Source organism: Barbus barbus (assembly GCF_936440315.1).
Source record: "Barbus barbus genome assembly, chromosome: 24".
Classification (NCBI taxonomy): Eukaryota; Metazoa; Chordata; class Actinopteri; order Cypriniformes; family Cyprinidae; genus Barbus; species Barbus barbus.
In genome coordinates, this window is record NC_136752.1 from 30,772,454 (window position 1) to 30,788,376 (window position 15,923).

The 15,923-nt window shown below is 40.8% G+C and overlaps 1 protein-coding gene across 1 annotated transcript in view; it reads left to right on the plus strand.

Moving 5' to 3' along the window:
• LOC306843397 (serine/threonine-protein kinase PAK 5-like) overlaps nt 1–15,923 on the plus strand; it is a 61,292-nt gene that overhangs the window by 35,430 nt on the left and 9,939 nt on the right. Inside the window, exons 3-5 of the mRNA XM_079374880.1 lie at nt 6,715–7,521; nt 14,331–14,810; nt 15,207–15,340. Coding sequence (XP_079231006.1) covers nt 6,715–7,521; nt 14,331–14,810; nt 15,207–15,340 — 1,421 coding nt within the window. The remainder of the gene's footprint in view (nt 1–6,714; nt 7,522–14,330; nt 14,811–15,206; nt 15,341–15,923) is intronic.

Genomic DNA, 15,923 nt, shown 5'->3' on the forward strand with positions numbered 1-15,923 from the left:
CAAGCCTTTTGGAAAATCTATTTGTAGCGGTCAGTTTTGATATTGTGACAAGCCGCCACAAATAAATGTATACACTGGGCACTGCTATAAGACAAATTGCCATAATATAAGTGATAGCAAAACAAAACAAAAAAATAAAAATATTAGCGGTGAAATGTCGCCCGATTACGTCAAACGTCATAAGCTCACTGGATGTCGTGATGACAACAAATGTCATGAAGGAAAAGTTTCAATATCTCGCCTGCAATTTCGGACCTTCTCCAAAAAGACAAAAAAAAAAAAGAATAAATAAACAAATGATTTACAAGTTTAACGTGAGTTTATCAAAGTAGGAAATATAATTAGTGTTCTTGAAATATGAAATAGAAGCGGGTCCGGATTGAATTCCCTCCGGGTCCGGATCCGGACCGGAGTCCAGACTTTGAGAAGCACTGCTCTATATGCATGAAGTGAGTGTTAGTGTGAGTGAGTGAGAGAGTGAGTGTTTGGGAGAGTGTTAGTGAGTGTAAGTGTCAGTGAGTGTGTTAACATGAGCGAGTGTTCTTGTGAGTGAGTGTTATCGTGAGCGAGTGAGTGAGTGAGTGAGAGAGTGTTAGTGTGAGCGAGTGAGTGTTAGTGTGAGTGAGTGAGAGAGTGTTAGTGAGTGTAAGTGTCAGTGAGTGTGTTAACATGAGTGAGTGTTCTTGTGAGTGAGTGTTAGCGTGAGCGAGTGAGTGTGAGTGAGTGAGAGAGTGTTAGTGAGTGTAAGTGTGAGTGAGTGTGTTAACATGAGCGACTGTTCTTGTGAGTGAGTGTTAGCGTGAGCGAGTGAGTGAGGGAGTGAGTGAGGGAGTGTTAGTGAGTGTAAGTGTGAGTGAGTGTGTTAACATGAGCGAGTGTTCTTGTGAGTGAGTGTTATCGTGAGTGAGTGAGTGTTAGTGTGAGCGAGTGAGTGTTAGTGTGAGTGAGTGAGAGAGTGTTAGTGAGTGTAAGTGTCAGTGAGTGTGTTAACATGACTGAGTGAATGTGAGTGTTAGCGTGAGTGAGTGAGTGTTTGAGAGAGTGTTAGTGAGTGTAAGTGTGAGTGAGTGTGTTAACATGAGTGAGTGTTCTTGTGAGTGAGTGTTAGCGTGAGCGAGTGAGTGTGAGTGAGTGAGAGAGTGTTAGTGAGTGTAAGTGTGAGTGAGTGTGTTAACATGAGCGAGTGTTCTTGTGAGTGAGTGTTAGCGTGAGCGAGTGAGTGAGGGAGTGAGTGAGGGAGTGTTAGTGAGTGTAAGTCTCAGTGAGTGTGTTAACATGAGTGAGTGTTCTTGTGAGTGAGTGTTAGCGTGAGCGAGTGAGTGAGGGAGTGAGAGAGTGTTAGTGAGTGTAAGTCTCAGTGAGTGTGTTAACATGAGCGAGTGTTCTTGTGAGTGAGTGTTAGCGTGAGTGAGTGAGGGAGTGAGTGAGAGAGTGTTAGTGAGTGTAAGTGTCAGTGAGTGTGTTAACATGAGTGAGTGTTCTTGTGAGTGAGTGTTAGCGTGAGCGAGTGAGTGTGAGTGAGTGAGAGAGTGTTAGTGAGTGTAAGTCTCAGTGAGTGTGTTAACATGAGCGAGTGTTCTTGTGAGTGAGTGTTAGCGTGAGTGAGTGAGTGAGGGAGTGAGTGAGAGAGTGTTAGTGAGTGTAAGTGTGAGTGAGTGTGTTAACATGAGCGACTGTTCTTGTGAGTGAGTGTTAGCGTGAGCGAGTGAGTGAGGGAGTGAGTGAGGGAGTGTTAGTGAGTGTAAGTGTCAGTGAGTGTGTTAACATGAGCGAGTGTTCTTGTGAGTGAGTGTTAGCGTGAGTGAGTGAGTGTGAGTGAGTGAGAGAGTGTTAGTGAGTGTAAGTGTCAGTGAGTGTGTTAACATGAGCGAGTGTTCTTGTGAGTGAGTGTTAGCGTGAGTGAGTGAGGGAGTGAGTGAGAGAGTGTTAGTGAGTGTAAGTGTCAGTGAGTGTGTTAACATGAGTGAGTGTTCTTGTGAGTGAGTGTTAGCGTGAGCGAGTGAGTGTGAGTGAGTGAGAGAGTGTTAGTGAGTGTAAGTCTCAGTGAGTGTGTTAACATGAGCGAGTGTTCTTGTGAGTGAGTGTTAGCGTGAGCGAGTGAGTGAGGGAGTGAGTGAGAGAGTGTTAGTGAGTGTAAGTGTCAGTGAGTGTGTTAACATGAGCGAGTGTTCTTGTGAGTGAGTGTTAGCGTGAGCGAGTGAGTGTGAGTGAGTGAGAGAGTGTTAGTGAGTGTAAGTGTCAGTGAGTGTGTTAACATGAGCGAGTGTTCTTGTGAGTGAGTGTTAGCGTGAGCGAGTGAGTGAGGGAGTGAGTGAGTGAGTGTTAGTGAGTGTAAGTCTCAGTGAGTGTGTTAACATGAGCGAGTGTTCTTGTGAGTGAGTGTTAGCGTGAGTGAGTGAGTGAGGGAGTGAGAGAGTGTTAGTGAGTGTAAGTGTCAGTGAGTGTGTTAACATTAGCGAGTGTTCTTGTGAGTGAGTGTTAGCGTGAGCGAGTGAGTGAGGGAGTGAGTGAGTGAGTGTTAGTGAGTGTAAGTCTCAGTGAGTGTGTTAACATGAGCGAGTGTTCTTGTGAGTGAGTGTTAGCGTGAGTGAGTGAGTGAGGGAGTGAGAGAGTGTTAGTGAGTGTAAGTGTCAGTGAGTGTGTTAACATTAGCGAGTGTTCTTGTGAGTGAGTGTTAGCGTGAGCGAGTGAGTGTGAGTGAGTGAGAGAGTGTTAGTGAGTGTAAGTCTCAGTGAGTGTGTTAACATGAGCGAGTGTTCTTGTGAGTGAATGTTAGCGTGAGTGAGTGAGGGAGTGAGTGAGAGAGTGTTAGTGAGTGTAAGTGTCAGTGAGTGTGTTAACATGAGCGAGTGTTCTTGTGAGTGAGTGTTAGCGTGAGCGAGTGAGTGTGAGTGAGTGAGAGAGTGTTAGTGAGTGTAAGTCTCAGTGAGTGTGTTAACATGAGCGAGTGTTCTTGTGAGTGAGTGTTAGCGTGAGCCAGTGAGTGAGGGAGTGAGTGAGTGAGTGTTAACGGCTGTATAGGGGATCAGAGGAGTAAAGGCCTGCGATCACATTCTCCTCAGATGGACTGAGCTCAGAGCGCAGTGGTGACACACACATTAAAGAGATGGATGACACTCCGTGTAGTGCTGCTGTGAGGAGGACATTGACACTGTATTTCCTCTTCCTGTGCTGAAACTCAGACTGTGGCGTTTATTAGCTGCTCTCTTTCTCTTAACCTGACCACACGTTCCAGCTCCTCTGATCTGTGGATTCTTGAGCTTCACATTAAACATGGAGAAACTAGTTGTGGTTTGTTCATCTGTAGAGCTTCAGAGTAAAGGTTTAATATGGACCTTCATCTGAAAATGATGTGCATGTGGATGTGTTCCAAATGCTTAGATCTTATTCTGGTCTCAACTGTGTCTCATGTTTGTGTTTCATTGACCGACACTCTTATGCATGAGTTTAGCCCCATATTAAAGAAATCAACCAGAAGATCAATCAGAATCAAAAGGCTTTTTCAGCATGAAGCTATAGAAGAAGGTTCTTAAGATCCACAGTTGTTTTTTGGTTCTTTAGAAAAGCATCTACAATATGTTTTGATGCTTCAAAGAACCATCGAACCAAAACATTAATCTGAAGAACCTGATGAGAAATCAAAAACTTTTTTTTAAAGTTTCATGTAGCTCTGGCTGGATCTTACAGAAGTTTCACAGCTGAATGTGACCAGAGTTTAAATCCATTTGAATGATCTCATCAAGGTGTTTAGATTGATGACAGGCAGCTGCATCTGGAACTAAACTCTACTGCATGCTTAAAGCACTGTGTTCTAGATCGTCTGTGATCTAGAACCTCCGGACTTTTGTTCTAGTTTTCCTTCAGGTCATCTGATGTTACTTAGCAGCAAGTAAATGAGGTCAGAGAGTTTTTATACAGCAGATGCAGGTCAAGATCACAGTGGCCACTCTTTACTGGAGCTGCATACGTCACATACTGTACAGTAATGCCTAGAAATGTAGTCTCTTCTTTTAAGATTTGATCATTTACATAGTAAACAATCACAATTTGTCCTTGTGCATACAGCAGCAGTTACTCTAAAATAATGCAAATAGATACTGTATAAAGGTAAAGGTTTTAAAAGGTCTTTTTTACAGAACCATTTTTGGTTCCCCAAAGAACCTTTCAGTGATCAGTTCCTCTTAAGTGTCACCGGCCCACCGGTGGGCCCAAAGCCATCACATATTTAAAACCGTAATATTCTATACTAAACCTAAACTAATCTTGACAAACTATATATCATTGGAAACCTTAGAGATTGTATTTTTCATATTTGACCACTGTTTTATATTTAAAATTATGTAGTGACAGTAATTCATTAATATGTGACAAGAAAATTTAGCAAAAACAAAAAAACACCAAGTTGGCTTTTGTTACAAAAAGTTGATACATACACATACAATCACGCAAGTATTTTATTTTTTTATTTTTTTTTGGCTGCCAACAATTCAGACAAAACATATTTTCTATGTTTATTTTTATCTAAAACTTTGAGAATAAATTGAATATGTATATTTGTATATGATTGATGTTGCAAGTATTCAGTAAAACATGTAATGCATGTCAAGTTCATGTATGATCATACATGAAATAAACTTTTTTTTGTGAAGTTTCTGTAACAACAGTCTAGTAGCTATGTTTGATTAAGATTTCTGATTAGAAAGAGCCCATCCTCATAACTTTATGCAGTAATGAACAGGGAGATATTCAGATAAGTCTCAGTAAGCAGCCAGAGCTGTTTCTAAGGCCAATGTGTTTTCAGTAGTAGTTGTTTTATTGCATATGGTCATATTCAATTTTTTATGTCATATTTATGGTTTTAAAAAAATTTTTTACAACCTATCTAGACATGTTTTATTGCTGTTTGAATAAAACAAAAATTGTAAATCAAATCAGTCATCCATTACAAATCATACAAGGAGCATGACTAGTACCTAGTGGACATTGTTGGTATAGCGACTAAAAATAAAAATAAAAACATTTACATTTATGCATTTAGCAGACGCTTTTATCCAAAGCGACTTACATTGCATTCAAGTTACTGTTTTTACAGTTTTATCAGCTCTTGCTTTCCCTGGGAATCGAACCCATGACCTTGGCGTTGCTAGCGCCATGTTCTACTATTTGAGCTACAGGAAATAACACAGAATCCTTATTTTTTGTGATATCAATGTCAAATTTGGAACACAACTTCTTTAGACTGAAGGCTTTTCATTTGACATGCAATTAAATTCACCACATATTTAAATTTTTTTTTTAATGAAATATAAATAAATATTAAATTACTTTTTTTATTACAACAAACTTAAACACCTATAACTTTTTTATTAAAAATTTTATTCAACTTCTTTCACTTGTACAAGAAACTTCCAAGTGTGTTTTTAAAAACGAGCCCAAAATTAGGTTCATATTCCAAACCGTTCCAGAATTACATTAATTTGAATCTAGACACCCCCTTTTCAGCTCTACCCCCAAAAAGGGGGGTGACACTTAAGAGCTGTGTGTGTGGGATTGGCTTTTACCTGGTTTAGGTCAATCTGTATGGAAAATATGAAAAGACTCGTTTTCTAAATCTGCTCATGTAATTGTAGTGTAGTTTTGGAAGACTAGTTTGGGAAAAACCTTCCGTCGAGCTTTTCAGCTCGTGCGACTCTTATATTTTGGGTCTGTTTCAGTGTTTTATTCTGCGGTGAGTCACGATGCAGCTGTGTAACACGCTTAAGCAGCAGTGGGATGAGATGAGCAACGGTGTGATTTTATTCAGGCTCTGCTCGTGATAGCACCACTGCCAAACATTTTCTGATCCCACTCCCACTGCTGCTTGGCTCTGTCAAAATATACAATGGTGGCCAAAATTATTAGAACACTAGTACTTTCACCAGCTAAAAAATGGTTAAGTCAGGTTTCTATCTATTTCTATCTTTTGCTGTAGTGTGTCAGTAGGAAATATCAGTTTACACTTCCAAACATTCATTTTGTGAGATTTTTGTCTGACAACAGCCAGTGGTCCACACAGAGATCTGATCTGATCTGATCATCATCAGTCTGTCTGGAATGACATGAAGAAACAGAACAAACTGAGACTAAATCCAGAAGAACTGTCTCTGCTTCAAGAAACCTCCTGCAAAGCTCCTGAGAAACTCTGCTCAAGAGCACCGAGGACAAAAGCTGCTTTAAACACAAAGGATGCTCACAACAAATGTTGATTTCATTTAGTTCATAGAAGTTAAGTGATAAAGAAAATCTATTTATGACATTATTTTTGAAAGCATCCTCATTTTACAGCATTTTTACACAAGTGCCTAAAACTTTTAACAGTTCTGTAGCTTTGCAGGAGGTTTCTTGAAGCGTCTTGGAGACACAGTTCTTCTGGATTTAGTCTCAGTTTGTTCTGTTTCTTCATGTCATTCCAGACAGACTGGATGATGATCAGATCAGATCTCTAAAATCTCACTGGATTATTACAATTAATGGCTAAATTAATGTTTGGAAATGTAAACTGATATTTTACACACTACAGCAGAAGATAGAAATAACTGACTTAAAACATTTTTTACCTGCTGAAAATACTAGTGTTCTAATCATTTTGGCCACCACTGTAGGTGGTGAAACACTCCCTGGACCTTCTTGTTCGACTTTGTGCCTCTCACAGACTCTTCTGCCTTCCCTTTGCAGACCATCGTCCGCGGGAGCCAGCCGCCGAAGGACGCCTCCATCAACGGCCTGTTGGAGGAGTTTGACAGCATCTCCGTCACCCGCTCCAACTCTCTGAGGAAGAGTCCGCCTGGAGCCCATCAGGCCGGCGGGAGCAAACCAGCATCTGCGTCCACATCCAACACCAGCGGACCAGAGGAGAATGGCTTCGGACACTATTACGGCCGCTTCTCGTGCGACCTGGACAGCAGTAAAGACTTATCGCTAGAGGCGTACCGCGAGCGAGGCATCCACGACGGCGAGTACTATGGACGGCACTACCGCTTCTCTCTCAGACAGAACGGCCATCCCATCCGCAGCCCCTTCTATCCCGACGCCATGCCACAGAAGTCCTCGGACTACGCCAAGATGCCGCCTGACTACCACGCCTACCTGGAGAGCAAGATGCGGCTGTCCACTGCCGAGATGGCCATGGGCGGCCGCAGGGAATACTACCGCGCCTCTCTGGGCGGATCCAGCCAGGATTACCGGGAGCATCTGCTGGGAACACCGTCGCGCGTCTCTATCCACAGCGAGCAGATGAACTATCCTGACGGAGACTGGGGATACGGAGCGGGACTGAGAGACGACTACGACAAGAGGCCCAAGTCCTCGTACATCAGTCAGACAAGCCCCCAGCCGGCCATCCGGCAGCGCTCGCGCTCGGGGTCAGGCCTGCAGGAGCCCAGCCTGCCTTACGGCATCAGCGCATTTAGAGCTGCGCCGCAGGGGCCATACAGCTCTTACACGTACCCCAGACTGTCCGAGAACACGTCTTCGCTCGTAAAGGTAAAGATCAAATCGGCCTCCTACTAATGAAGGGTTTGGCTTTTTATTTTAAATGCACCAGTGCATTAGGGATGCATTCACACTATTGGTTTGTGTGATTCTCTGGCACAGTCAATGCAAGATTAATTCAGACTTACCAAAGTGAACCGCTACGGATGATGCAACATTTGCATGTGATGGTCAAATGCAGTTTGTCTGCTCAGAGATCATTGCATGGCAGATTTTGGATTAAAAGGCTCCATGGAGATTAGGGATGTGCGGGTCTAGTTGACTAAACGGTACAGCTCCTACTAGTCGACACTGAAAACAACAGTCGATTACACGAGAGAAAAAAACAAAAAAACATGATGATTTTATAATTCAAATTACCATCATTTTAATGTTACATTTAAAACATTTTAAATAACAAGTTAAAATAAAACTTTTGAAAAAGAATACATATCAAAATATTTAAATACATACATATTTTTAAAAGCGTATCTGGGCAGAAACTACATCTTTACCTCAGACCTCTCATGCGTTTCCTTCATGTCAGCTGCGGCGAGCTCAAAGTGACCAGGCGAAAGACCAGCAAGTTGTGGGATTGTCTTTAATTAGAAGGAGATGGAAAAGTTGTGTAAACTGTGTGATGTCAAATTGGCTTACAATAACTTTACTGGAGCGATGCGTAATCTTATTCAATACAGGCACGCATGCGTTAGCTTGGAGGCTAGCCAAAGCCAGCAATGTCAATCTATCATACGTCGCCGCGGTCCGTGATCTCATCCGCGCGATCTATTCTTCTAAACGAAGACCCACTTCGGTGGTGCTGCGGGATTTCCAGGCTCTTTTAGAAACCGTCTGCTTGCTTGTAGTTATCTCTCTGCGTGCCTGTGACTTCAGTTCCTGCAGAGCGACTTTTTTTTTTTTCAAGTGCAGAATAGTCTAGTCCCGTCTTTCTCCAGACCACATTAATGTGTTAAATTCACTGAACAAATGCACATGCTTCGAGTAAAACTAGCATTCTTTTGTTTTTAGACAATATAGCCAACATGAAGTACATTTTTAAAGCCATTGTAATGCTATTCTTTGATAAACGTTCCTATTTTTTTTTACTTTTGCTTTAATATGTTGGCTAACTTTATATGAAAATGAAGAATTCTGTCAGTCTATTGATTGATTTTCCATTTCTGCATTGCTCCAGCCGATCTGAATAAATAAGCTATGCACCGGTTTATGTTGAGTGTATGCTCTTTCTTTTTTTCTGTTTAACGACCGCCTAAAATTAAATGATAATAACGCGAGGCAAGCATACGGCATAATCATGACCTATTTTTAGCAGAATTCATTGAGGGATTTGACTGTGATTCAAAGATTTAAGTATTTCAAGTGTAGGCTGTTATATAGACACACACGCACATTTATTTTTCTTTTGCCATTTTTTGTGGGTTTCTAGCTTTTAGACTAGTCGACTAGTCGGATACAAAACTTCCATTTAAACGACAGTCAAATTAGTCGTAGCGCACATCCCTAATGGAGATCCATTGTTTTGCTCAAACATCTTATGGCAGTAAAAATGCGCAATAAAAATGAACATGATAGCTCACCCAAAAATGAAAATTCTGTCACTAATTACTCGCCTTCATGTCGTTCCAAACCCGTAAGACCTTCGTTCATCTTCAGAACACAAATGAAGATATTTTTGATGAAATCCGAGAGCTCTCTGACCCAACAGCAACGCAGCTGAAATGTTCCCAGGTTCTGAAACGTAGCGAGGACATCAGTAAAATAGTCCATGTGACATCAACCATAATTTAAAAAAAGCTACAAGAATTATTTTTGTGCGCAAAGAAAACAAAATAATGACTTTATTCACATGTAAAATCACGTATTCTGCCATCATGGAGAGTACCACGACACATGCGTTGTTTACGTGCAGACGTACTCTCGATAATGACCTGATTTGGAGGAGAAGAACTGTTGAATAAAGTCATTATTTTCTTTGCGCACAAAAAGTATTCTCATAGCTTAGTAAAATTGAAGTTGAGCCACTGATGCCACATGGACTGTTTTACCGATGTCCTTACTATGTTTCTGGACCTGGGAACATTGCTGTCTATGGAGGGTGAGAAAGCTCTCAGATTTCATCAAAAATATCTTAATTTGTGTTCTGAAGATGAACGAAGGTCTTATGGGTTTGGAACGACATGAGGGTGAGTAATTAATGACAGAATTTTCATTTTGAGTGAACTATCACTTTAACATCATTAAGGAGTGCTGTATTTATATGCGTGCATTTGGCAGATGATTTTACATTGCATTTCATGCACTTTCCGTATTAGAAGAGTATTAGGCCACTTCCTCAATAACTCCTCGATATATTGCAACATAAATTTACATCTGCAGAATCTCCACATCACTCAGTAATCTCAGTATGTGTGATATCATGCATTTGGCAAATACTTTTACCTTTCATTTCATCTGCTTTGTGCATTGGAAGTGTATAAAGGCACCGAATAACTCTGAAATATATTACGGCATAAATTTACACACCCTGAATCTGAAAGATGCATTAAAAAGGTTGTTTAGTATTTAGTCCTACTATCACCATCATCATGAAGAATTTTTTAAAGCACAATTTTACCCCCCAAAAACCTTCATCCTCTCTGAATAACATTTTATTTTAAAACAGCATGAATTAAGTTCATCCAGTGTGTTTTTAAAGATCTAATCTGATGCATTTGACAGGTGTTTTTACACTGTATTAAAGCTCAGTTCATGCGCCTCCCGTTCCTGTACGAATGCCGCATTGTTCCCAATGGAAGCCTCCAGCTCTGTGTTGAGTTAAAGGCTGCAGACACACTGTCCGCTCCTCACCCGCAGGCCGTGTAGGGCGTATTATCTCTCAGGTCACACCTCCGCTCCGCAGCACCGGCTCCGTGATGGATCTGGTGTCAGTTCTTAATCTACTCACCCATGAAAAGAGCGCAGCGGCCGGAGACACAGAATTACTCATGAGAGCGGTGCAGGAATCAATTAATGGAAGCGTAGCATCTCCCCGATAACAGCGGCTCATCGCAGACCTTCATTTACACACGCTTGAGCTCTGAACTGTGAGGCGCGCTTGTCATTTCATTCACAGATATTCCAGGATTACTGTAAGACATCTGCGCATCAGAAGTGTATGAGGCTGCCTCCTCAAAAAAAAATGTTTGATATTTTTTAGTTTTTTAGAAAACAAGACTTAATATCTTAAATAATTATACTTGTCAAGTAACTGCATCTTGATTCAAGAATAGAAAATTCTTTTTTGCAGTGTGCCTGGCAACATTTCTCAAAAATTCACAAACATACACAACAAAATTACTAAAACTTTAGTGAAAATTAACATTATTATTATTATTAATTATTATTGTTATAATTATTATTATTAATTATAAAAACAGAAAATAAAAAAATAGTTAATAATACAAACGCTGGTTAATAAAAGCTATAATAGTATCTCAATGATAGTAAAATAACTTACATTCCCATAGAATCAGCAACATTAATTTTAAATAATTACATATTTCTTTAGTCCAACCATTACCATCATCAGGTGAATCTCATGAAGAACCAGAAGAAAGAAACAATACATTGTTTTTTTAATTCTTTCTTCATGACACATTTTCACCTCTAAAAACTTATTTTATTCTAAAAACAGATCCATCGTTTTATTTCAATATATTGTGGCAGCAAAAGTGCATCATAAATATTCAATATTCAATATGAAAAATAAATATTCAACATCAAGAGTGCTGCATTTACATGTCAGGCAGATGCTTTGACACGGTCTGCATTATAAGTGCATTAGTCCCCTGAATAACTGCTTGATATTACACCCACTGCAGAATCTGCAAGATGTGTTAACAACTGAATATTGTTCATATTTTCATCCCAAAACCTTTGTCTGGTCTGAACAACATTTTATTTTTAAAACAGCATAAATTAAATCCAGGGTAACACTTTATTCTGATAGTCCACTTTAGACATTCTGCTAATAGTAAGGAACTTTGCAACTTCGCAGTTAGTAGAATGTCTAAAGTGGACTATCAGAATAAAGTGTAACCACATTTTTAAAGATTTAAATTCACAGTGTTAATGATTAATGATAAATTTGTGTGTAAATGTGTCATGAAAATAATGCCATGATGCACAAACTCTTCATTTGCATTAAGCTGCATGTACTTTCATGTTTCTTTCTGCTGATGTTTGGGCTGAAATATGACCGGATGTACGCAGCGGCGTTGTACTGTATGTCGACTGTATTGAGCAGCACAGTCGTGTGTGTGTGTATGTGTGATTGTGTGTGTGTGTGTGTGATTGTGTGTGTGTGTGTGTGTGTGTGTGTGATTTGGCTGTGATTCAGGCCACACTCCCATCAGTCTCGGCTCAGCGGCGTCATAATGAACCTCTTTCTTTCTCATTCAGCTTGACTCGGTCACTTTCAGCGAGCCCAGCGTTTTGTGGGCGCTGTTGGGAATCGCGGGCTGTTAAAGGCCCCCAGCTCGGGGACTTGGGACCTCGGGCACGCTCGCGCTCATTGTGATGAACTGATGTTGTGGCACCTTCCTTTTCTGCAGTCCTTGCATAAAAGCCGCTGCGGCGTGTTCCACCACAGAATTCAATTTCACACTCCAGCTGGGTTGTTGATTACGCTGCCAAATTCAGATTAATGTGCATTTAACGAACATGGATCAGCCAGCAGTGCTGGGGGGGTCTCGGGACTTTCTCCGGCCCATAAACAGCCTCGCCGGGATGATTGATTAAAGGAGTCCACCGGTGTAATTACAGCCGGCGCTCTCATCATCAGGCGCTTAGATGACGATCCGTGTCGTGTCATCTTCTTGTGTTCGGGGGGTGGTGGGAATCATTCAGTCTACCTCCCACCGTGACCCTGCAGATCGGGAACTAGCTGAGAATCAGATCCATCGTGACTGCAGTCTTTCTGATGCTTTACTCCACTAACATATGCTTGCTTCTTGCTTTGAAAACATCTCAGCTCTGCTTTTACTCAGTTCTGTGTGTGTATCACATACGCTACCAGTCAAAAGTTTGAATAATTAAGTAATAATTGTTATAATTAAAAGTAATAGTTAAATTTTTCAATGTTTTTGAAAGAACTCTTGAAATATTATTACTATTTGATTGTATTATTATGATGTAAAGCAGCTGTTTTCTATGTGAATATGTGTTAAAGTGTAATTTATTTCTGTGATCTGCAGCTGTATTTCCAGCATCATTACTCCAGTCTTCAGTGTCACATGATCTTCAGAAATCATAATAATATACTGATTTACTGATCAACAAACATTTCTGATTATTATCAATGTTGAACACAGTTGTGCTGCACAATATTTTTGTGGAAACTGTGATTCATTTTATTTTTTTTAGGATTCACAGATGAATAGAAAGTTCAAAAGAACAGCATTTATTTGAAACAGAACTCTTTGTAACATTATACATGTCTTTACTGGCACTTTTGATCAATTTAATGTGTCCTTGATTAATAAAAATGTTTTCAGCATAAAACTTTAAGCATAAATTTTCAGAAATGTTTGTTGAGCAGTAAATCAGTATATTATAATGATTTCTGAAGATCATGTGACACTGAAGACTGCAGTAATGATGCTGAAAATACAGCTGCAGATCACAGAAATAAATTACACTTTAACACATATTCACATAGAAAACAGCTGTTTTAAGCTGTTATTGATCATAAATATTGTGTGATATTTTCTGTTGGTATAAAGCAGCGCAGATCTTTATCTGAATGTTCCCCCTCTTGTTTTGTACATGAGGACAGAAGGATGATATGATTGCAGTGTCAGTGTTGTCCTGCTGTAATGTGTGACATTGAGCCTCAGTTTGAGGGCCGTTCCCTCAGCAGACAGCAGCTCTGGGATAAACGAGCGTTTGAGGATCATCGCAGGCTTGTAATGAGGAATCATGAGCGTCTTCTGCTGCTGGTGTCTGCATTATTCACTCGTGGGGCCGTTTACAAGCAGAGAGCTGAAACCATTCAATTGCACGCAAGCTGAAGATCATTTGCGATTCATAGATTTGACATCTGAAAGAGTCCATGTGTTTTCTGTTCGTATGTTCATTCTACGAATCACACGCACGCATATTTGAGAGATGATCGTAAGATCACATTTAGGATGGTTTCTGCGCAGCATTTTATAAATGAGGCCTATGGGTTGGAAATCAAAAATCAATTCCAATTTCAGAATCAGATACTTGTTGTAAAATTTAAGTTTTAATTCCACCTATCTTGGGTTCACATCTTTTTTGTTTTACTTGGCGAAAAGGGGCTGTTAAAAATGTATGTACAAAAATATCTGCCAATGGGGTAAGAAAAATAATCTTAATTCAAAAGCTAAACAAGACTATTTTCCTTGCCCCATTGGCAGATATTTTAGTTTGTTTTAAGCAAAGACTAACAAAATTTTGATAATTTTTTTAGAAAAGACATAATATTTCAAGTCATTTTACTTGAGAGCTACAACCTCCATTTAAAAATAAAAAAGTCTGTTTATCTAGAACCGTGTGGCTCTATTTTGCACACAAACAGCTCTTATTCGAGTTTTTATGTAGCCGCCTGATTTTTGTTCACGGTATTCAGCTGCAACTAAATGTTTTGCAAAAAAAGACAATAAATATGTTTGATATCTAAATGTCTGACTTTTTTTTTAACCACATAGAATCGAAACTGGGAATCGGAATTGATCAAATTCAAACGATACTCAACCCTAATGAGGCCCATGATGTTTTGTGTTTGGACTGAACAGGGTGAGTACGAGCGCGGGGCCCGTGATGGGAGTCCACAGGGGCAGGGGCCCGAGACATATCAGCGTGTTCCCCTCAAACTACCTCAGAGCCACGGCAAACCCGGTTACCCGGTCGGTCTCCAGTACCCTCCGGCCTTCCAGTACCGGCCGCCGCAGCCCAGCCCTCCCTACGCCCCACAGGGGGCGCACTCGCAGCCCTCCTCGCCCTTCACCCCGGGCCCCGGGGCCTATCCGCCGCCCAGCTGGGGCTCGTCCTCCGAGCAGCCGCCCTGCAGGGTTTCACACGAGCAGTTCCGGGCGGCGCTGCAGCTGGTGGTGAACCCGGGCGACCCGCGCGAGTATCTGGACAACTTCCTGAAGATCGGCGAGGGATCCACGGGCATCGTGTGCATCGCCACCGAGAAGCACAGCGGCAAACAGGTGGCCGTGAAGAAGATGGACCTGAGAAAACAGCAGCGGCGGGAGCTTCTGTTCAACGAGGTGAGCGTGCTTTTAGATATCAAAAAATGGAATACATTTTCTTTCTCTTTGCTTTTTATATCAATATGGTAGGTTTAATGGTAAATTTAAAACAAGTTAGATGAAAAGTAATCTAAAAAGTAGTCAGAATACATTGCCTAAAATGAGTAACCCAGATTACGTTACTAACTAGTCTTCATCATGTAATCTGTAATCAGTAATGGACTACAATTTGTAAGTATTCTATCTGCTTGACTCTGAAACACACGGTACATATACTCAATTCCACAGATTTTGCATGGTAATAACTGCTGTTTTATTTGGATTGATTTTCAGCCCTCATTCATGATGAACCAGAGATGGTCAGACACAGGTCTTTGAGAGTGTCTAGATGTTTTCCTGTTCATCTGCTTGCAGGTGGTCATCATGAGAGACTACCATCACGAGAACGTGGTCGACATGTACAACAGTTATCTGGTCGGTGATGAACTCTGGGTAGTGATGGAGTTTCTAGAGGGCGGAGCCTTGACTGACATTGTCACTCACACCAGGTAAGAGCTGATCATCCAATCAGAATCAGTCTGAACTAGCTGATCTCACACTGATTCATTCATGCATTCATCTGATCTTTTGATTCAAAGTACACCAAGATCCAAGTGAAAGAGAAAATGATTGTGAGATTATACACTAGGCCTCATGATTGAGTTTGTGTCAGAAATGCCTAGATCACGAGATGTTTCGGTCTCATTAATAGTGAACATGTTCAACACGTTTCACAATCAGCTTTGATCTAATATGAAACTGAGAGGGATATTACACTTCTGCAGCTGATTTATGCAGCGGTTTGAGTGCAGCGTTATCTGCTGGAGACAATAGTCCGGTGATGAATTATTATTGTGAAAGTTTGTGGTGGAGTTTGTTTTAAACGCTGCCTCTGCTCTGGAAGCGTCTGCATAATTACAGTAATTGGCGTTGTTCGTCAGTTCGGTGTTGCGCGGTGTTGGACTGTAATTGCACGCTTTCAGAGACACGCGTGACCCGTCAGCACGACACGCTTCCATCCCACCGCAGAGAGGAAGAGCAGCTTCTGTTTCTGATGCACTTTATTTCTGTCCTGTTTGAGACGTTAATAGA